Source organism: Monopterus albus, unplaced genomic scaffold (genome assembly GCF_001952655.1).
Source record: "Monopterus albus unplaced genomic scaffold, M_albus_1.0 scaffold277.1, whole genome shotgun sequence".
NCBI classification, from domain to species: domain Eukaryota; kingdom Metazoa; phylum Chordata; class Actinopteri; order Synbranchiformes; family Synbranchidae; genus Monopterus; species Monopterus albus.
Genome location: NW_018128157.1, coordinates 827,334 through 850,836, shown reverse-complemented (window position 1 = coordinate 850,836; position 23,503 = coordinate 827,334). Strand labels below are relative to the sequence as shown.

At 42.8% G+C, this 23,503-nt stretch overlaps 2 protein-coding genes across 5 annotated transcripts in view; both read right to left on the bottom strand.

Annotated features, from left to right (window-relative positions):
* The window catches only part of ubr2 (ubiquitin protein ligase E3 component n-recognin 2), a 55,707-nt gene extending 52,931 nt beyond the window's left edge, over positions 1-2,776 (bottom strand). The window contains exon 1 of the mRNA XM_020622301.1: positions 2,629-2,776. Within this exon, the coding sequence (XP_020477957.1) occupies positions 2,629-2,766 (138 nt within the window). The 5' untranslated portion in view covers positions 2,767-2,776. The remainder of the gene's footprint in view (positions 1-2,628) is intronic.
* A 4,777-nt stretch (positions 2,777-7,553) lies between these two features.
* prkn (parkin RBR E3 ubiquitin protein ligase) lies at positions 7,554-23,158 on the bottom strand. Of its 4 annotated transcripts, none has more exons than XM_020622304.1 (11): positions 23,043-23,158; positions 22,596-22,759; positions 17,278-17,533; positions 17,052-17,167; positions 16,696-16,779; positions 16,303-16,418; positions 15,588-15,724; positions 13,805-13,866; positions 13,498-13,728; positions 9,701-9,818; positions 7,554-9,051 (listed from the first exon to the last, which is right to left on the bottom strand). In XM_020622304.1, the coding sequence occupies exons 1-11, from the start codon at positions 23,047-23,049 to the stop codon at positions 8,948-8,950; spliced, it is 1,395 nt and encodes a 464-aa protein (XP_020477960.1). In that variant the 5' UTR covers positions 23,050-23,158; the 3' UTR covers positions 7,554-8,947. The 4 variants fall into 4 exon arrangements, with proteins under 4 accessions (XP_020477960.1, XP_020477958.1, XP_020477959.1 ...); XM_020622302.1 differs by lacking the exon at positions 23,043-23,158 and adding an exon at positions 22,983-23,030; XM_020622303.1 differs by lacking the exon at positions 23,043-23,158 and adding an exon at positions 22,983-23,030 and having other exon boundaries at positions 7,555-9,051; positions 17,287-17,533.
* Positions 23,159-23,503: the final 345 nt, after the last annotated feature.

Genomic DNA, 23,503 nt, shown 5'->3' with positions numbered 1-23,503 from the left:
TATTTTCATTATCAACTATTTGATTAGTTTTGTCTATAAAAACTGTTAAACCTGCTATATCATAATTTCTGAGGTGATGTCTCCATGTTTTGTCAAAGATTTTTTGTTTCTGTGATAAATGACAATCACACCCTCACATCTGAGGCTGGAAACAACATTTTTGTGTTTTTGCTTAAAAAAGTTTTAGTACTTTTAGTAATACTTCAAAAGAACTGTATAGCAATTATCTATCCTGTGCAGCACATTTATTTACCATGTTTATAAAATGTTGTTTGTTGCAGGCATCAAATTCAAAATGAGTGAACATTTGTAAAAAAAAAAAAAAAAAAAACTATAAATCCCTAGCACTATATAAAATAGGTCAAATTTAAAATTTATTGTCAAAGAGAGGTTTAAGATGATGTACTGTCTTGTAATCAGCTCTGTCACTGTTTTAACCTGCTGACACACTGACCCACATACACCTAGCCAACACCGAGCTAACACCAGACTGCGACTGAGCTAACTCCAGGCTAACGCCCAGCTAACATTGAGCTAACACCAGGCAGACTGGCTCCAGCTTATGACTCATGTATTGCATTCATTGGCGACAGGTAATGACATCATCTTTCTTGTTTTTTGTTTTTTTGTGAAAGGTGAGCCACTTTCACACAAAGCCAAAGTGAAGACCTCATTTCCTGTCCCATCTTTATTTATATGTGATGAATGGACATACTGTAACTTAGAAACTGATTAAAATTATATTTTTCCTGGACTGGACCAGACTCTTTGTTTGTGCCCAGGTAGTGGTGTCTATGAAATTATTGGAAATGAATTAAATTATTGACATGCATTCTAGGATAGGTTTGATGTCCTCTCTCTCTCCCTGTACCTTTCTGCAGGTTGCCCTGGCTCTGGAGCTCTACATTTCTGATGAGCAGTCACCAGCCACATCAACCTGCCCAGTGTCTGATTGTTGTTGTGTTTGTCACATCTTGCTGCGTTTCTTGTCTCTCTCCTCTATCCACTCACCCCAACCGGTCGAGGCAGAAGGCCGCCCACCAAGAGCCGGGGTCTGTCGGAGGTTTCTTCTGCTAAAGGGAGTTTTTCCTCCCCGCTGTCGCAGAGTGCTGCTCAAGGGGGATTTGTTGGGTTTACCTGATAATGGTGTAAAATGCCCTGGGATGACTGTTATTGTGAATTGGTGCTATACAAATAAACTGAACTGAACTGAACTGAACTGAACTGAATTCTGACATGCATACACATGCACAGCTGCAGCTGATTGCTTTGTCAAGTGGCAGGAAATGAATAAGGCTCCATTTTGATAACTGATTTATCATTTGAATCATTTTTAAGTAAAAATGTTTCCACATACATGAATACGTTATGCTTTTCTGAAACCACAGTAAACAATGTCTTTGGGTTTTAGACTGTTGTAAAGAGAAAAAAAACAAGGAGTGACAACATCATGTTGGACTGTGGGAAAGTATAAAATAGTCAGCAGATAAACTAACAATGACAATAAATTATTACGGCTTTAGCAAATGAACAGATTAAATGATGTGTTACAGCTTGAGCTGCTGACAGCATTTTGTTTGTTTTTATGTGAAAATGCTTAATAATCTATCCGCAGACAAAACTGTTTATTATCCCATACAGCAGCAAGCTAACAGCAGCTAACGGGTGCTCAAAAACATTGTCACCCAATAAAAAGGTAATCTATAGTGCCACTACAAATGTTCTCACCACAACATTACCACACATGTGCCCTCATATTTTCCATAAACTCATTTGGCTGTTAACCAACTACTCTACAGTCAGACACATGTTGTATAAAGGACAACCTCTGCAGGTGTGGCAAACTACAACTATCAGCTACTTTGATGTTCAATGATTCTGGAGATCATTTTTGCTACAGTGAAAAAAATTCCCAAAGCCAAACGTGGCATCTTCAAATAGCACTTTTGGATAATGCTGCAATGGTGTTTTTGAATTCTGATTAATAAGATAACCTGGAAAGATTAACCAAACAGTTTTTGTTTATAATTTTCTGCCATTTGGCTATTCAGTAAAATGCACCTCTACAGATGTGTCTCTAGAACTGTAAACGCCTCACCTGTCTATATTTGGTCCATATTCCATTTTAGTATTTGTTCACTCTGTATTAATCTGACATCTAACTTTGATATTAGGCACTATGTTTGTATGTCTAAATAAAGTTGACATTATACTTAAAAGTCCTGAGAGGTCCCAGATCGTGGGGGTGACTGAGTCTACTGTAACACTGACGGTTAGTTTGACTGCAGACGTTCTAACGTTAAGTCAACATCCAGCAAACGTTTTAAACGGTAAAAACATGTCTATACGACTTAATAAAATCAACAGGTGGTGTCTAAGATGAGAGCTGAGGCTGACAGAGTTTCTGACAGCTTTAATCTGACATCCAGATGTTTTACATATCACTCGCACCGCAGCTAACCTCAGTATTAGCATTAGCATAGCTCAGCGTAGCCGAACTGAAAAACAAGTCGAGCCGGAGGCAGATTAACCTCCAAACACCGCGTTCGTCATGTGAGAGAGCTCAGACTTACACAGTGACCAGACAAATGACAGTCAGCGAGGCTGACAGCCCGAAGAGCCGCTTACCGTCGCGGTGTCTTTGGCGGAGAAATTCAGGAATTCAGAACATAAAGCGGACGTTGGATCTCTGTCAGACTCGGACGCCGCCATCTTTCCTTCCTCTGCTGTGAAGCTGCTGCTACAAGAAGCGGAACTGGACAGCATCTGAGGGGGCGGGGCCGAGCAGCAGAGGGCGGGGCGAAGCGGTTTTTTTTTATAGAGCAACAGCATCTTGTTTATTTTGTCAGTTTTGACATGCAGTCATCTTCTTTTTGACAAACAAGCTCAATATTTAATGAAACACAGAATTTAGACTTTTAAACTACTGATTTAGTAAGTGAATATTTGACATACCATTAAAAAATTTTGTTAGTGCATCATAATTTTAATCACATCACATCATTTTAATTTAGAAAAGATTACCAAATTCTTTATAAGCTTTTGTTTACAACTAATAACTTTGAGTATATCACAACATTTTAGCTCATAATTTTGATGTTTATCTGTTTTTGACATAGTATCACAACATTGACTTTGTCTAAACAGTTTATTGCAATATAATATTGTCTAATGAATAAATTTTTTGGAAGGATTTTGCACAGATTTTTTGATTAATTTAAGGTAGACAAGATCTCAGACATTTACACATAGAGATGACATTGTGTTTCTACTTGACATAGCTACAGTAGGCACAGGATACTTCCATCACTCAAAGTGAATTTGAGATTATAAACCACTGTTGTCATGTTTACTGAACATAGCCTTCACAGAGACAGGAACTTAGACTATTATGTCATTTTATTTAAAGGAAACTTTTCTGATATCTTCAGTGTTCACTGCTCAGTATTTATTACACATCTACATACACAGACATGAAATCACATGTGCTGTATGTATTAAAGTCCAGCAGAGAGGGACTGAGATACTCAGGCTTTTTTTGTGGAAAATTAATCCAATGCTGAAGTGAAGACCAGCCTAAAACCTGGATTCTGTACTTTTCCATGTGTCTCCTAAATGTTGGTACACCTGGTTTTTGTTTATTTTTAGAAATCTCAACATGTCTGTGGGAAGATCTAAGCTGGTTCTCGCAGACCTGTCAGGTTTCATTTCCTTTCAGACGCAGATCTGTTAACCAGCTCCTGGACCAGAGTCCAGCTGCAGCAGCTCTAGCTCTACTCGGATGGCCTGAAGCTCCTGGTTCTGTTTGTTCAGGTTTTGGTGGTCCTGGTCTGTCTGGACTCTAGTAGAGAGAAAGCGGTCCAGAGTCTCCTACAGGACACACACAAACTGCCTTTCGTTTCTAAACTTTAGATGAAAAACATTTTGCCTCGAGTTGTTTCTTCAGACCCACTTTGATCTGAGCGGTGATGGGGCTCATCTGGTCAGGGTTACACGAGTTTGTTGTGATGTCATCATGAAAGGCATCAACCAGTGGCTTGTGGCGATTGTAGATGTACTGGTTGTCATGGAAATGGCAGAGGAGGGGCATGGAGTCCTCCACCTGTAGGATAATGGTGGCCTGCTGCATCACTGCATTAGCCTGTGAGTTTTCATGCACCCTGTAAGAAACACACAGTAGTAGGTTTATTAGGCGCACATAGCTAAAACCAGTCTAACCCAGCAGTACATCCTCCTACATCACGGGTTAGGGGTTTACACACTAACCCTAACCTATAACATTCAGTTAGTGTCTTTCTGAACCAGGTGTGGACAGTCCAGATGTTGATCCAGGGCCCAGATGTATAAACCATGCATACGCCTTCCCCCTCACATACTGGTATGTATAAACAGAGAATGTGCGCACCTCTGCCACACATTTGGGTGGGTGTGATGTAGTGAAGTGGAAATGAAAAATAAGTCAAGACAATACATTTGACATAAACAAAACAGCCAGTTGCATTACTTTTAGCTGTTCAAATATTTTGACTCAAAGTTGTTTTTAAATGCGGCGTTGATGTTGGCCTGATCAGTATTTCAGGAATCTTATTTCGTTTGCTTTTGACGTAATTTTTTTTCTGTATTTCCATGTTACACTTTTTGGTAAATGATTTTATAAACTGCTGATCTTACTGTCATTAATTCATTTTCATTAAATGACTGAGACACCACCAGCCAACTGGTAGGCCTGTGTGATTAAATTACAGGGCTTTGTAAATAACTGTAGCGGTGTGCGATGGTCGTGGGTGAAGACTGCAGCTGGGAATTACCTGAGGAACTTGACACTGTGGCCATTAGATGAGAGAGTGTTTAGAGATGGTCCTGACCACAAAAACAATACACCATTTCTTGTCTACACATCTTCAATGTCTCCATTTCACACTCATTGAAATAATGCTTCTTCTCCAGTGTTGCATTCACTGGCCATGTCTAATGATGTGTGGTTCATACAGCATTTATATGCACATCTACATTTACTTATGGTCTACGGTGGCTAAAATTTATAAGAGAGAGCCAGGCATGTGTGTGGCCTTATGAATCTGTAGCTCATGTCTACTTTATGTGTGTGCACAGCTGTAGTCATGAATCTACATATAGTTTTATGCATCCGGCTCCAGGTGCAGGTCCAGGTAAAATTTTTGAGCTCTGGAAGGTGTCGGTGATTAGGGATATCAGCAGGTCAACACACAAGTTGGAGAACGCAGCCAGAACTGTGCCACACAACAGAGGAGCCCTAACGGCGTCCACCATCACTATGGCAGCGTACTCATCCACCAGAGTGGAGACTGTACAGCAGCCCCGAGACAGACTGCATGCTGGGAACTGAGGATGACCCTGGGGGGGCAACAAAAGCTTTTCATATGCAGTAACTTTACTCAATTACCACACTTAAATATTCAAAGCCCTTGTATGTGAGTATTTTCTTTTCATCCTTTATATACAGTGCCTTGCGAAAGTATTCGGCCCCCTTGAACTTTGCGACCTTTTGCCACATTTCAGGCTTCAAACATAAAGATATAAAACTGTAATTTTTTGTGAAGAATCAACAACAAGTGGGACACAATCATGAAGTGGAACGAAATTTATTGGATATTTCAAACTTTTTTAACAAATAAAAAACTGAAAAATTGGGCGTGCAAAATTATTCAACCCCCTTAAGTTAATACGTTGTAGCGCCACCTTTTGCTGCGATTACAGCTGTAAATCGCTTGGGGTATGTCTCTATCAGTTTTGCACATCGAGAGACTGAAATTTTTGCCCATGCCTCCTTGCAAAACAGCTCGAGCTCAGTGAGGTTGGATGGAGAGCATTTGTGAACAGCAGTTTTCAGTTCTTTCCACAGATTATCGATTGGATTCAGGTCTGGACTTTGACATAGCCATTCTAACACCTGGATATGTTTATTTGTGAACCATTCCATTGTAGATTTTGCTTTATGTTTTGGATCATTGGCTTGTTGGAAGACAAATCTCCGTCTGGGCCAAACTCATCATCCCGGTGTGACTGTGTCCGTGGACACCACCGAGGACGTACAGTGGAGCGCCGACAGCAGCTCCTAAAAATCAGACCTGAACAGGGAGCTAAAAGGGGAGGGGGATTTCGGTGTCTGCAGTCCATATGTCGAAGTGTCCTTGGGCAAGACACTGAACCCCCAAGTTGCTCCCGATGGTTAGAGCCATTGGTTGAGGTGGTGCCGTAGATGGCTGCCATCGGTTCTGTACTGGAAACAAATTCCTTGTGTGTAACATACTTGGCCAATAAAGGTCATTATCCTATTTCAGGTATGAGTACTTTTTTTACTGTGTGTCTGACAGCTACAGGCACCTTTTGTATTTTACACACAAAATCCATTACATGCTTAAAAATATTACATTTTGTTATAAATTAAATTAAACTAGTGGAAAGTTACACACACAGTGACTGAGAGAAATGAACTCAGAACCTATAACAAATATTTATTGCAGTTTTTCTGAAGTTTTGCTGCTTTGCCTTTTATTTAATCATTTTTATTTGGATTATTGGCTGGACAAAACTTTGGCCTCACCTAATCATCGTTACCTAGCCAGTCACCTGGTGGTTGATACCTAGTCAGTCACCTGGTCATCATTATTTGGTCCAAGTCACCTGGTCACTGATACCTAGTCAGAATCACCTGCTCAGAGTTACCGTATGTGGTTGTTGTTTAAAAACATCTTTATAAAATTCTTAATCATTAAAAACATTTTCAGGAGCTTGTGTTAAGCTCCACCCAGCTGGGACTCCCAGCAGTCTGAAACAAACACTCAAGTGCAGGTGGATGCAGCTCTGGTTCTGAGTCAAACTCACCTGGATTGTGTTGGCGTTTCCTGCCATCTCCATCTCCACTCCCGGATTCAGCAGACCTGTCAGACCAGCTCAGGTTCCCCTGTTCATCCTGGTTCTGTTGATTCCCACTCAGAACTCCAGACCTCCATGCTAATGGACCTGCCGGACCACATGAGCCATGCTGGACCTGTCAGAACTGGAGCTGTCCAGTACTTCCTGTTCTAAGTACAAAAATCTAAGAACCTCCTCTTACATGTATCTGGATCTTCACCTTGCAGTTCTGCAGGAACACTCTGGATCTGAGCCATGCTCTTGTGGTTTTGAGTTCAGCTGTAGGAAACAAACCTCTAAAACCAGCTGACGCTGATGTTTATCAGCTGCTCAAAGGTTTATGACTCATCTCATCAGTGGGCGGAGGATCCAGGTCCAGGATCTGGTCTCAGTTATACATGATTAAGGGCTCTGTCATAAACAACATCCATGTGTCAACTGGTTCCAGAGGAGTCAGGTTCATATCAAATCTTCCCACAAAAACAACTATTAAGGGAAAAAGTAGATCCTGCCTGAAAACACGAACGTCTGAATATTAACTGAATAAGACTAATGGCACCAAATGAATTAATGATTAACACTAGATTATGCTGAGAATTAAAATGTATTGAATTGAATGCTTTATTGTCATTGTACGAGCAGCACAATGACAGAGTGCTACAAATGATAACGGTTTAATGAATAGATAATAACAAACTAAATGAATAACAGACATAAAAAATAAATAACACAGGTTATAATATGAATATGTGTTCAGAGCAAAATCATATCATATGTTTGCATTCAAAGATCTGATAGCCCAGGGAAAGAAACTGTTTTTAAGTCCATTTGTTCTGCTTTTTAGACTCCTATAGCGCCTTCCAGAGGGCAGAAGAGCAAATAAATCATATGCAGGATGTGTATTATCCTTTGCAGTGTTTCTGGCCTCGTTGAGACGAGTGCTAGCCATGTCCTCCAGAGAGGGCAGGGGACAGCCAATGATTTTCTCAGCTGACCTTATAACTCTGTAGAATTTATTTCATTTGATGCTGAAAAGCACATTTCTAAAATAAAAGTAACACTATTTTTACATGGCAACACGTTTACTGCAGTGTGTACTGATCAAACACAGTAAATGTACGAGTTCTACTTAAACCCCATGTACTACCTCAGTGCACTGTATATCCAGCTAGTATTTTACTAATGAAATAATTAGAGCACTCTGGGGATGTTACTATTGTTGCTACACATTTCTCTGCAGATGATGATGAGCCTTCATCATCACATAGATATCAGGTACCAAAGGAGATCACACACAAACATCTGGACAAACTCCAACTGATACAGATGTTGTAAACCACCAGACTAACATGGGTTCAGAACCATGGTTAAACATTATTCTGTGAATGTGTTAGGGAGGAATCGTTTCCAGGTTCTTGATGAAACCAAACCTCTGAATTTAATAACACAGTTGGCCTGAACACATCAGACATGTCAGAGCTGCTGAACAGAAACATGTTGGCTTTCATCAGTGATTTCTGATCAGAATTAGAAACTTTGAACCAAAAAAAGACTAATAATCATTTTTTAAATAAAAATATATTTCCTTCATAAGACATTTTACTGGTCGGTCTCTGATGAAACGTCTGCTGTTATATTTCTGTCACAAAGGGCTGCGGTGATGTTTCTGTCACTGATGTTTAACCTGGAGCAAAGTGAACATGTGACAAAGAAACTGATCTGAAGTCAGTTTATTTCATGTGGTTAAATCAGAACCCCATCAGGAAGGAGGAGCACATGTTGGACCACTATCACTGGATCATAGTGTGAATTAACCCCTGAATTTTTGTCTGGTTACAGGTGTACGGTGACTCAGCGATAGGTGGGGTCACAGCGTGTGACTTGTAAAGTCTGGAAAGTCAGGAACAGATTTGTAAAAGCCTCAAAGACAAACACTGAAGTTTGATTAAACTACAAAACCAAATGTCAGAGCAACAGCTCCACAGTCTCCAGGATGAGGCGCTCGATCCCTTGATCAGCTACTGTGAGCAACAACACGTGTGACTGTGCTTTTTCACCCGAACCAGTGTGTTCCCATACACTCCCTGTTCCAGGGGACGCCGCAGAGCCAGCACCACTCAGCTCTGCACAGAGGACACTGCATGTGCATGCAGCCGCCTGCAGGGGGACACAACAACACTTATTATACACCGTGCATGTGAACATACATTCATGCACATATACAGTACAATCAGCGTCCAGGCCATGAGGAACCCGTGTCAATCAGTGACAGGCGTTTGTTTTTTAGTCCACCCTCAATGATAGAAATGTGGTAGTTTAATAAAGACAGAAACACAAACAGTGGCACCTCAGTTCCCTTCATATCTGAAAATTGATTGTCTTAATATTAATATAAATATACATCCATATATATACAAAAATAAAGACTCTTCTGACTCGACACAAAGCAGAGTTCAGAGCGGCTCAGGCTGCAGATAAAACCTATGTACTGTATGTGCTCAGAGTTGATCAACTTCGATCAGCTCCCGCCTCTGGACTGATGAGTTCAAGAGCAAAATCAATCTGAAAGTTCTGTCTCAATAAAACCGGAACAGTGAAGATTTAAACCAGGACTAATCTGGTCAAACATGTTAACACTGATACTGCTTTAACACTGGCTCAATCTGAACATGACAACACTGAGGTTGGACCAAAACCTGAAACCAGCACAGGTCAGTTTTTAAGACAAACATGTAAGAAATGTCAGCGCCTGAACTGAAGGACCACAGACTGATCTGAGCAGGTTCTGACCCTTGGGAGTCTTTACCATTTCTCTCCACAGGAACTGAACACTGAGGGCAGCGTTTAGTCGACTTCTGGATGAGGAGCAGGGAAGCTTGATCCCACCTCCCTCTGAGAGATGCTTTCTCCCCCACCACAAAACCCTGGGAGGGACACAGGAGAGGAGGGAAGAGAGGAATCAATTTGATCATACAGTGCACTGATGGGACCAGCAGGGGGTAGTGGAGTCTGTGTTCACCTGCCAGTCATCATAATCAGAGCCAGATATGTTTGATCATACAGGAATTTGAGGCTCTTCAATTCGTTATTAGGCAAAAGAAAGAAAATAACCGAGAAAATAACAATGAGAATAAAAATGAAAAGTAGAGCAGTAAAAATGACACTAAACAATGCGTCCCCCTTCCCAAGAAGAGCCCGGTCACCTGCCTGAACGACTACAGGCCAGTGGCACTCACCCCAATCATTATGAAGTGTTTTGAGAGAGTGGTGCTAGCCCGCATTCAGAGCAGTATACCGGACACCCTGGACCCCCTGCAGTATGCCTACCGGCTCAACAGGGCCACCCCAGATGCCATCGCGGCTGCCCTGTCTATTCCCTTTCTCGCCTGGAAAATGGAGAACGTGGCCCCGCGCGGGCTCCGCCCCCCCCCCCCCCCCCGTGACTGGCTCCTGGACTTTCTGAATGGCAGGCCCCAGAATGTCAGGATTGGCAATAGGACTTCAGCCAGCATTGTTACAAACACTGGTGTCCTCAGTCCCATCCTCTACACCTTGTTCACCCACGACTGTGTCGCCTCCCACAAAGACAACATCATCCTAAAGAGACCGATGACCACTGTGTCAACTGTGAACTTCAGGAGTTTAACAGAGGGATCCTCTGAGGTGCAGTCATTGGTGTGGAGGGAGAACAACAGGAGGGAGAGCATGCATCCCTGGGAGGACACCTGGGATGTTGTTTCCCCCAGCCTCACCTGCTGCTTCCTGTTTGTCAGAAAGCTGGTGATCCTCTGACCACATTCTCGTTGCATTCCTGTGTTTTTATCTGTAATGTTTTTCATGTGATATAGACACCATATTACTTTTGAGTATGAAATGTGCTTTATTAACAAACCCTTGTGTAACCCAGTGCTAAAAGCAGATAAAACCTTGTATAACTACTAATTCTACAGTATGATTAAAAACTAATACAAGTTAAAAAAAATAAGTTCATTAGGAGATCATTGGGTAGTGTTGGAAAGTGGTGAGAGCATCACTGTAATTACAACAGTGTGACAATACGAGCAACCAACCAGCTGATGTGATATGCTCTCACGTTAACCAATAAGGTGAATTGTCCCTCCCTTGAGACCGAACATCCTGTTTGCGCTCTGGACATTGTGTCAGACACTTAAGTGGTCGCGACACACCAAACTTAAAAAAAAACCGTACAAAACGGATATTGAGCTGAAGGAAGGCTGTGAGCCAACAGAGACCTGGGAACCCACACCTTTGCCTTGCTAGCGCGTGTTGCCCTGCATCGGCTCGACACGGATGTGCCGAAATCATTCCGCTACACATGTAATGCGCTAGCTTAGATGCTAAGTACCGCTAGCTGCGAGCTAATTCGCGCTAGCTACCAGTTAATTTCTTTTGAAAATGCCGTTTACAAAGGCTAAAGCCAGTTCATATGGGATACTTCAATTGTAACCTGAATGGTACTTGAATATTTGTTACAGAATAGTGTTCTGTGATTGTTTAAACTGTTGTATTAGCACACATTTATTTGTTAATGTTCTATAGTGCTAACGGAGTGTTAATTAATCAGATAATTATTAGACTTTAATGTGTTAGTAATGCAGTTTAGTAAGATTCAAAGTCTGCTCTGTTTCAAGGTTAGCAGTAAGCCATGACATGACATGTTTTCTTGTATTAATCTTGTGTAAGAATTATGTCTGAATGGATGTTTCAGTTACACATCACGCATGCAACATACACACACATGGAGTTCTTCATTTTGTTATGACTAGGTAATACACAGCTGCTCCAAGAATGTGGAGCTCTAGATAAGAGATGGAGTCTGCTGGACGGACTTCATCTGTGTAAGGGGTTAGCCCAAAACGGATAAATGTATTAAGCTCTGTGTATATATTATGTAAATAAACCAGCATTAAAATCAAGAAAGACTGACTCCTTCTTTACTCAGATCTGTCCAGTAAAAGAACTGGGGTATAACAGGAGTTATGATGGATGTTTGGCTTGTAATGGGAATACAAAAAGTGCACTTTGCTTGGAATTTGCTGGAATTTCATCAGACTTTTCTAGCATTTGGTAAATCTTGGAAAGAAATAAGCTAAGTGTGTATTTACAATGCACTTATGATCTGCTTTACCTCAATTTAGTGTATTTAGTATGCACTGTTAAAAAGGGTAATTGTTAATGTTGAACGTGTGAAGTTTATTGTTGCACAACTTAAACAAATGAGAAATTAATTTTGAAGTGCTTGAGAGTAACTTTTAGCTATAGCCAATTAGTATAGTGTAATCAAATTATGGTATTCTGGCCTTTCCATAGGTCAGGTTTTTTGGTTGGATTCAAAATCGAAGCTACTCTGCAACAGCTAAGATCAGACATCTCACCAGTACTGGATGGCGAGCCCCAGCCCAAGGAATCAAACACAGTGGTAACTAGTGACTGAACTGGTTACAAGACATTGAATGGGAAAAGACACTGAGCCGAATTAGGACTACAGTTCTACAGAGGAATCATCCAGTCTGTTCTCTGCACCTCCATGACTGTCTGGTTTGGCTCAGCAACCAAACAGGACAAGTACAGACTTCAGCAGACAGTCAGGACTGCAGAAAAGGTCATTGGTGTGAGCCTGCCCTCCATGGAGGACCTGTACACCTCACGGGTCAAAAGGAGGGTGGAGAGGATCACTGCTGACCCCTCACACCCAGGACACAATCTGTTTGAACTCCTCCCCTCTGGACGGCGTTACAGGTCACTGTGCACCAAGACAACCAGGCACAGGGACAGTTTCTTCCCCCAGGCTGTCGCTCTGATGAACACTTAACCCACGACAGTATGATTGGACAATAACCCTCAGTGAAATACCTGTGTGTGTGTATGTGAATATATACATTGTACAGATTATACAGACTCGTACAGGTCTCTAGTACTCTGTTTTAACTACTCTATTTTTATCCCTAATTATCTCATTTCAATGAACATTCCTTTGTTGTCTGCATTGTTTACTGTCTGTTTATACTGCTTTTTCTGCATTGTTTGCACTGTTTGTTGATGTTAATACTGCTATTTTTGTTATATTACACAGCCTTATGCTGGTTTACTGTTTGCACATTGAGAGCCGATGTACCTGAGTCAAATTCCTCGTGTGTCCAACACACCTGGCCAATAAACTGATTCTGATTCTGACTTGAACAGACTTTGTATGTACTGGAGAAGGACTGAACTTGTTTTCTTTATTTTTGGTTTGGTATGAGCGCTCTCCCTTGGTTAATGTATTTTTCTCAGTGAATGTGAAATTTACACCCATTTACTACAATAGCAGTAAATTCAACTACCTTACTACAAGCGGTGTTGATTATTTCACTGTGGTTATCCCCCTCTTGGCTCCTACGAACCTGGATGATTCTGATCTGGTCCAAAGGCTTTCCTTTGTACTGGTCTTACTGGTATAGATAGTTCACTGTACCATAGTTACAGAAGGATAATAGATAATACGTACACACTAGGAGAGTGTTACACTTGTCTTTATTCTATCTACTTGTTTATTTCTCTTTGTTCCGAGTCTTGATGGAGCTCTGTGATTGGTCAGCTTACCTGTGAAGCCTCACCTGAGGGCAGGGGTTGCTGTGGTTGACATGCCCCCTCGTGGTAGCCCTCCCTGCAGTCTCTGCAGAAGACGAAACCACAGCCCACCTGTTTGTCACACTGCACCCTCCTGCTGCCATCAGGTGGGAGAAGCCCCGCCCCACAGCCAGGTGATGGACACATTAGTCCTCCGATAGTCAGCAGGCATTCCTCGGCCCCGTACTGTAGGTACCGCCCATACTGAGTGAGAGAGAGAGCGTGTTAGGGTGAACTCTGGGTGAAATAAAGATATATAGTCAGTGATCCTGTCCCTCACCTGCTCGTCTCCTAAAACCCTGAAGTGATGCAGCTCTTTGATCAGAGAGTCGATGCAGCCGGCTACAGGGAGAAACACACACAGGATTTTACTGTCTAGCAGTTTCTACTCTTCAATAATCCGGATGTGAAGCCCAGAAGTCTGACTCCATAACATCAGATGTCAGGCAGCAGCACCGTTTGTTTCATCTGCCTGTCAGATGATCAGAAAGCCGTGAAGACTGCTAAAGTACAGTACCATTCTAATGTAGTAGCTAGTAACCACAGTAGGCCCCAGATATCTATTTTGCACTATTAACTCCGTCATTAATCCATGTAGTACAACTCACCCTGAGTCTACAGCCACTTCACTTTTTTATCAATGATACAGCCAGCCGCCCTGGTATCGGTGCTCAGCTGGGTTTGACCAGTATGAGCCTGTATCTTTCTTGCTCCTTGCAGAGGTGGGACAGAAGGTTAAGGCTTCATACTGTCCTCTCAATAGGCTGTTGGAGGTTTTGAGACTGCCAGGCCAAGCTTTCTTCCCCTTATTAATACGGGGACTTTTCCAGCCACAAGTATTGACCCTTCAGTTGTCAAATTTTAGACTTGTCTCCAAATTGCCATACTTTTCAAAAGTCTTTGAGAAGAGTGTTTTTATTCAGTTGCAAGCTTTTATAAACGATAATGGTATTGCTGTTTTAAATCACGATGCAGTACCAAAACAGCACTTCTAAAAGCTAGTAATAGTAGCAACCCCTGATGCTGGAGGCTTGGCTCTCTTGGTGCTTTCAGACCTCACTGCTGCCTGGAATCTTCATGGCTCGGCGTGTGGGGAGTCAAGGTAGCTACTCTCAACAACAGGATCAGGTGCAGTGGAGGTGACAAGAGATCCGACAGTATGCTACAGTCTCTAGAAACCGCAGACTACAGGTCCACAATCCCCTAATGACACATCTGTCCGGATTGCAGATGGTGTGGAGTGCAAAATGCAGACCACATGACCTTCCAGTTCAACAAACACCTTTTTGAGAACTGCTGAAAAAACTTAGATTTCGAGGTCAAAGATGTTTCACCTCTCATCCAAGAGGCTTCATCAGTTCTGACTGACTGGTGTTGAGCCGGAGATATTTATCCCCCTCGGTGGTGTTTCAGTCCTTTGAAGGCCAACAATGTCCCCTAATGACTGAGTCATTATAGCCCAGTATCGGTGAGAGTCGTTACCTGTCTATGAATCCTCCCCTGTCGTCAGACGCCTATTGTCCTGGTGGGCATGTTTGGGCAGAGATCTCAAATCAGGATTGTAGATGGAACACAAGTTGTGTCTTTGGCCTGTTAGGTATTTTTAGTCAGATAGATATTGGTTAGATACTTGATGTATTAGAAATGTTTAGAGTAGACAGGCTGTCTGTCACAACTCGATTCCGTTGCTTGTTTGTGAAGCGGCTGCTTAGTTTCACCAATGTACAAGTCGTTACACTCTTGACTACACTTAATTGCATACACCACATCACTCTGTTTACACCCCTAGAGGACAGAGTATCACCAGGATGTCTAGTGCCAAATCTGACATGGGACATATACAACAAATAACCAATGTCTCGATAAAAGTTCTCTTCACAAAGATGCTCCTCACATTCTTACATAAAGAACGAGATGGTCAACAAGTTTTGTGCTCCACTGGCACACTGTTGTATGTTCTGTATGCTTAATAATATGACAAATAATTTTAAAAAGAAAGGTGTGAACAGATTTCAGGTGAAACTCAGAAGCACTGAGCTAAGCAGAAACCAGAATCGTGTCACCTGCACAGGGCAGTGAGTATCCGATCTCAGGATGATGCACAAACTGTCGCTCGTTCAGTCGTGTCTCACAGTATCGACGGAAACAGTCCAGACAGATCACATGACGCTTGGGACACTGGAAGACCAGCACCACATCCCTGAAGAACAGGCAGGGACCATCAATAATCAGTCAGCAGACCAAACAATGGAGTGTTCTCACACAATCAGACCTCATTACTGTCATTTTTACTGTTCTATTTACTTATTATTACTAAAGTACCAAATATTCATGTTCATTTACCTTCAGTCAGTAGCATTTGGTTCTGTTCTTCTTACTGGTTCTCTCATAAGTGGCACAGACTGCACTCAGCATTTTGCTTCTTTTTACTGCAGACTTTGGCTGCTGTTTAAAAACTATGACTCCATTTAAAAACAGAGTTTAATCTGCTGTTTTCAAACTTTCAGAAACTAAGTTCTATATATATTTTTTCCTTTCACTTTACTCTTGGTGTCTGAATGTGGCCATTCCAACAAAATGATATGGATTTGAACTGAAACTGAAGTTTTATCTGCAGTGATACTTTCCATCTTCGACCGAAGACAAATCATCAGAGCAGGGCAGGACAGACTGAAATGTAACACACCCTGTGTGTGTGTGTGTGTGTGTGTGTGTGTGTGTGTGTGTGTGTGTGTGTGTGTGTGTGTGTGTGTGTGTGTGTGTGTGTGTTTGTGTTACATGACATCGGTGCAGGCGATGCACGGCACATCTCTGGTGTTGCTCATGATGAGGTCGAGGGCCACAGAGGGGTCATTGTCTGTCGTCGGATGGGACGCACACTTCATGAAGAACTGCTGCATATTCATCATGTGGTCAATAAAACAGCAGAAAATGGAGAAAACTGCTGTAACCACACCCTGAGGTGACGTCCTCAGACTTTGTTAGTGTAAAACCACAAACATCAAATTTACAGTTAAAAAGGATTTGAACAAATTCTCAGATTGAACCAGTGAATTATTTGTCTTCCTAAAAAATGTATCAAACTATTGTTTTATTACCAGAGTAGTTGTTAATTAAATTTCTGCTGATCGACTAATTGATTAATTGTTAGACAGACGTTTTGCCCCTTACCGCTTCGTTTCCATGACAACTGTCTGACTGACACACACCATGGATACGACCTGGGAGGAGGACGTCGTCCCAACAGGATGGACCCTGAGATGCAGAGAGGCTCATATGAGCCTTCATCATCATCCTCACAGAGGAGACACGCTGACATTTAATATGATGTTTTGTTCCCGAGTTTAACGAAGGTTTACATTTAGTGGAAAATCATCCCAAAATGATCCTTTCAAACATTAGTATGACTCTAATAGTTAATTACAACAGCAAGGCAACTTCACATTTCATATGTAGTAAACATAAATACTGTGTGCTGCCAGTAAAAGTACTGTGCTATGCTACTGCAGTATAAATACCGCTCTCACCCTGCTCAGTGTCAGTGTCATCTGTTTGCAGCTTCTGCAGCGAACTCGCAGTTTCCCTGGTTGCACCGACCTGCAGCTCTTACAGTACACAAAGAAAGTACTGCAGGTACGCACCCCTGTACACACAAGTACACACAGTCAGAGTACTACTACAGACACACCACAGGGGCACCGACACGCTACAGGCAGGAGTACAAACACGTTGTATGAATAATAACACACCGACCCGCCATACCTGCGGCCTGCACCTCCTCTCTTTGTGCTCCTCCATCATCTCTTCCTACATGGCTGCCTTCCAGGACCACGGCCAGGCCAGTCAAGGTGGAGGGGAGGCGGAAAGAGCTGAGATCCAACCTGGTCAGACGGTCCTGCTTCTCCTCCCTGCCCCAAGACAAGCGCTCCTGCAGGAGGAGCGGCTGAGAGGAGGAGCCTGATGAAGGGAGGACAACATGGACAGTACTCTGGTCCGGGAGGTCACACCCCTGACGAGACAGGATAAGGAGATGATGACTCCTCTATCACCCACCCAACACCTGATGTCACCTGCAGCCTGACCTATCATAGTAGGCGACTTCTAATATTCATGTAGATGCTGACAATGACAACCTCAACAATGCATTCTGTTCATTATTAGACTCAGTTGGCTTCTCTCAAACTGTAAATAAACCCACTCACTGTTTTAATCACACTCTTGATCCTGGAAAAATGGAAAGGAGGTGGCGCTCCACTAAGTCAGAAGAGTTTTTCATAGCCTGGAAAGATAGTTTAATAACATATAAGAAAGCCCTTCATAGTGCCAGAACCACATTTTATTCATCACTGATTGAGGAAAATAAGAACAACCCCAGGTTTCTTTTCAGCACTGTAGCCAGGCTGACAAAGAGCCACAGTGCTGTTGAGCTTAACATTCCCTTAGATCTCAGCAGCAATGACTTCATGAGCTTCTTTACAAATAAAATCACAACTATTAGAGAAAAAATTGGTCGGACCACTCCCACAGCTCTTGCAGATGTGCCATCTACTACAATGGCTTTAGAAACATCAGTGAGACCTCATTTATACTTGGACTACTTCTCCCCTATAGATCTCTCTGAGTTGACCTCAACAATTGCTTCATCTAAATCATCAACATGTCTCCTGGACCCCATCCCGACCAGGCTGCTCAAAGACGTCTTTCCCCTAATCAGCACATCCATACTAGATCTGATTAACCTCTCTCTATTAACAGGTTATGTTCCACAGGCTTTTAAAGTTGCAGTAATTAAACCTCTACTCAAAAAGCCTACTCTTGACCCAGGTGTCCTAGCTAATTATAGACCAATATCCAATCTCCCATTTATTTCCAAAATCCTTGAAAAAGGAGTTATGTGACCACTTGCACAAGAATGATTTGTTTGAGGATTTTCAGTCAGGTTTTAGTCACCAGCGATCTCCTCCTGTAATATTATGTAAAAGATGGACACATGATGGTTCTTCAAAACCATTTGCGTGTACACCGTCCTGCAGAACGTGTTACATCACAATCATTGATACGAGATCAGCTGATAGTTTTACCAGTGAAGACGTCTCACTCTGTTGGAGTTGTTGGAACAACAGAGAAGCGCTCGGTTGACTCTAATCATTCAGTGCTGTTAGAGCGGTGCCTCTTTACCTCTAACAATCTTCGGCTAACAGCAGCCGGCGTGTTGCCTGTTTCTCCACTGGCTGCAGCGAGGTCACAAACCTGACAACAGCAAGTTTCATTTTGTCCTGTCATCAATTTCAGTCACGGAGTTAGCATTAGTGCATGCAACACAAGCTGTTGCAGATTACGTTTAGTTTTGAGATCAAGTCACTTCTCGGTGTTGGTCTGCGGTTCTTGTTACCATTGCTAACTCTGAGAGACGAGGCAGTCCAAGTAACTTCAAAACAGTGCTGATTTATTCAAAGGATCACAGGTAAAATTAACATTACACGCTCAGGTATCTTGCACCTCCAAACTGCTCGCAGGCAGATGTAAGATGAAAGACCCTGAACCCACCAGGCCTATACATTATATCACCTCGGTTGGGCTAGCCCCATACTACACAGAAACGTCAACCGAGACGTCTCTGTTGCCAGCTTTGCAGCTGGTCATAACAGTAGTCAAAACATGAAGCAAATCAATGTGTGTGTGTCTGTTGATTAAGTGGTGTGTAGCTAAAAACATTCTCACGACCTCTAGTAACATGTCATGACTTAAACATAAGAACATATTATGGCTAAGGCTACAGTTATACACGTCATAATAATAATATTAAACACCCTGTCTGCTGACAGTCATCAACTCTTCTCTCTAGTTATCCTTGACCAGATGTACCCTGTAGAAACTCATAAGCATGACTAAGCATTTAACAGTCTAACTAGACATCCTATCTCCACTAAACATTTCTAATACATAAAGTATCTAACCAATTTCTATCTGACTAAAAATACCTAACATCAGTTATTTTTCAGCCCATATAACTCACCACTGTTTTTCATTCATTCTGATATGTCGCCCTTTTACACTCATTTGGCTTAGAGGCTCTGCAGAAACACTTAGGTGCTGAGCCTAAGCCCTTCTATGGTAGAGAAAACCCTGATCTCTATATGTGTGCCCCTAGATCTGTGTTACATTTGACACCACTGAACACCTTATTACAGAAACTACAACATGTCACTGGGACAGAGGTATGGAAGTAAATCCCTGCCACATTGTTTGAGGCTGCACAAATTACAAGAGGTAGAGCAGGTCCCCTCCTAAGCAGGAGGTTGGCGGTTTGCTTCCCTGCTTCTCCAGTCGACATGTCAAAATGTCCTTCAGTCTTTGTAATTGACACTGAACCCCAAGTTGCTCCCATTGATATCATGTGTTGGGGACGCGGACGGGTAAATGGGCAAACAGTGTGAAAGTGAAATCTTCTCTCCCTCTGGCTCTGGATCCATACCAATTTGCACATAGTGCCAAGAAGTCAACAGGAGATGCCTTTAATACTGCTCTCCATACCATACTGACTGTGAACAACTGGAACATCCTGGCTCATATGTGAGATTTGCTGTTTGTGGATTTCAGTTCTGCATTTAATATCAGAATCCCCAGCAGACTGGTGTCCCAACTACATGGTCTGGGTGTCAACCAGCTCACATGCAGAGGGATTAAGGACTTTTTAACAGATCACCTACAACAAGACTGTGTTCACACTGCAGGTCTTAATGCTCAGATCGGATTTTTTTTTGCCGAAATCCGATTTTTTGCGCTGTTGTTCACACTGTCATTTAAATGCGACTGCCATCTGTCTCGTGTGAACGGTATACGGCCCTGAGGTGACCCGCATGCGCAGAATAGGATGTGACGTCAGACGCAGCGTACTGTGTTTGCGAAAATAAATGTGATGTCTGCTCAGCGCTGCCTACCTCTCTTTTCTTTTCTCTCTCTCCTGCTCTTGTTCTGCGGGCTCAGCGACTCAGCTGAGTCGCATTCACCTGATTACTGGCTCACTGGGTGTGGTGCGCAGCTGCAGCTCGTCTCCACTGATCATGACTCTTCCCTACTTAAAGCCCTGGCAGACACTCCTGCAGGGCCAGATCATTGTACACTGAATATTGAATGCTGTACGCTGAACACAATAACGATAACAAACAGCACAGTGCACGTTAAACGGTGAGTGCTGCTTTGGGTGTGTGTTTTTTGGCAAGTGCCACTCTGTGTGCCTGGCAGCGAGGGTTACCCAGCCTGCCACCTGGTCGACTGCTCCTTCTGGTTGCGGTGTCCCTCCGGTCTACCCACCTGTCTTCCTGGTGCCTACTATTCACCTATATGCTTGCCTGCCAGTCCTGGTCTTCATCTTCATTGCTCAGCTCTGGTTTGGACTATGCATTAATCCATTGACTTATCTGTTTATCACTTTATTGTTATTTGCAATAAAGATACTACTTTGCTAGCACCTGAGCTTGCACATTGAGCCCTCATTTTTACTCTCTCGCCCCCTGGTGAGGGACCGAACCATAACAAAAAATGGATGCGGCTCGTGATAGCATGTGCGTAGTGATGTACCAGTTAATGTGGAATCAAAATAAAGAAATAATAATAAGAAGAACATCAAGGAGGAGGAGAGCACAAATATTGCTTATGGCCTCGCCTCCTCCAGCAGAATTGTGACGTCTGTCGCATTTCAATGACATGAAAATCGCATGAAATGCGACATGGCCGTTAAGACTGAAGTTTCATTGCAAAACATCGGATATGTATCCAATTTAGGACCACATATAAAAGTGGCCTGGGCCGGATTTGAAAAAATCGGATTTGTGCTGTTCACACCGTCATAAGGAAATCGGATATGGGTCACATTTGGGCAAAAAGATCGGATTTGAGCCACTTCAGCCTGCAGTGTGAACGTGGCCCAAGTGAGGCTGGGGTCCCATCACTCCTCAGTCCTGACTCTCAGCACTGGAGCCCCCCAGGACTGTGTGTTGAGCCCTCTGCTTTACACCTTACACACCCATGACTGTACACCAATCCATAACACAATCGTCAAATTTGCGGACAACACTACAGTAGTGGGACTGACCCAGAACAACGACGAGTCAGCCTACAGAGATGAAGTCCGAAAACTGCCAGTATGGCACTCCGAAAACAAGCCGGCTAAACCCCTCCAAAACCGAAGAACTGGTTACTGATTTCTGGAGGAAGAGGGAGGAACCTGCTCCTATTTACTTTAAAGGAGACATGGCAGAGCGGGTCACCAACTTGAAATTTCTGGGGACACATCTCTCAGGACCTCACATGGACAATCAACACCACCTCACTTGTCCTACAAATGCTCTGCAGAGAGCATCAGATCCCATGACAACCTGGTGTGGTTCACAGGCTGCACTCTGGCCTACAGGAAGTGATTAAATCAGCTGAGGATATCATAAGGACTCCACTTTCCTCTCTCACAGACATAAACAAATAATCAAAGACCCCTTTCACCCTGGGAAGCACCTGTCCACCCTCCTGCCATCAGGGAGGTGCTATAGGCCTATGAAGACATTTGTGCAATGACAAATAAAGCCATTCTGTTCTATTCTTTGAGTGTGCTGCAATGCACAGAAAACTACTATACAAGTATGAGTCCATCTGCATGCAGAATCTGATTTGAGACCGTAATCCCACACATGCATGTATTTGTTTCTGATTTCTCTACTGGGTTTTATGTAAAAGTCTGTCTGCTGCAAAAGTTTAGAAAGCACACAAAACAAGTTGCAAGTGCTCTTCGGTTTGCAAATCAGAATTTGAGAGCGGCAGGCATGGATTTGTAAGAACAGGACCAGATCCGAGAGCGAGGACGGATCCCTGCTGTTTGCTCATATAATCCGTTATGCTGTCAGCTCTGACTTCCCACACTCAGATCCCATTCTGCTCTTACAAATCCAAGGCCGCATGCTCTCAAATTCTGATTTGCAAACTGAATAGCACAAAACGTGTTTAGTGCACTCTCAAAACTAACGAGAAGCCATTCTCATTATAACAAGATACTTTTCTTGAACTGACTTTGGGCCTACCTGCAGCGTGGCGGTATGGGGCAGCTCCCTCCCAGCGAACAGCACCCTGAGGTTCTCAGGTTGGACTCCCTGCTGACTCCCCACCACCTTCTTCAGCTCGGCCACACTCGCCTCCTCCCGCAGCTCCACGGCCACACCTGGCCCTAGGTTGTACCGCACAAACACTGAGGACACACACAAGTACAGGCAGAGTTACCACACTGATTACAATACTTGACTGTAATTTTGGGCACATATACTTCAGCCACAGGAGACTTTTACTGCAGATACTACAAGAAGCTGAGAATACTTTTGTAACGTTACCGTACGGCTGATAGGCTACTCTAACTATGTTGATGATACTTTGGTACTTTTTATTTACTACAGTAAATTAAATAAGACAGTTACCGATTAAACCGTCTGTCATACAGCTTAAACAGAACTGGGTAAAACCACAACAAAACTTACCGATCATCCTTCAAACGTCATGTGAAATTTAGTCTGCGGGTCGCGGTGCACTCTGGGTACTGTAGTCCAGCCGCGCGCACATCAACTTTAACAACGTCGCTCTGTAAACTACAGTGCGGTCACGCTTTAGTGGCGTCATGGGACGCCACCGGAAATATAACAAACACATTTTAACAAAGCTGTTTGAGCTGAGCGGCAGCTGAAACACCGGCACGTTACTGTTGTTTACTCACTGCAGTCAAGAGCCGTCCATTACAAAAATCCGGTCATGTGAGCTGCGGTTCTTTTTTTTTGCGCGTCTTTTTGTCATTACGGTAGAGGTGCTGGGGGCGATTGAAATGGACGTTTAAATAATCTGGCTGGCGGTTTAAGCAACTTAATGTCAATTAATTCTAAAATTGAAGACATCAAACGCATTCTATTATTTCCCATCCCGCTGTGTGTGTATTTGGGCTTCTTGA

Bases quoted from the DNA above. Each gene is read 5' to 3' on its own strand.
- prkn (XM_020622302.1), bottom strand. The intron at 16,780-17,051 runs GTGAGAGCGGTA...TCTGCATCTCAG, and splicing joins TGACACTGACACTGAGCAGG to GGTCCATCCTGTTGGGACGA. The intron at 13,867-15,587 runs GTGACACGATTC...TTCTCCCTGTAG, and splicing joins ATACTCACTGCCCTGTGCAG to CCGGCTGCATCGACTCTCTG.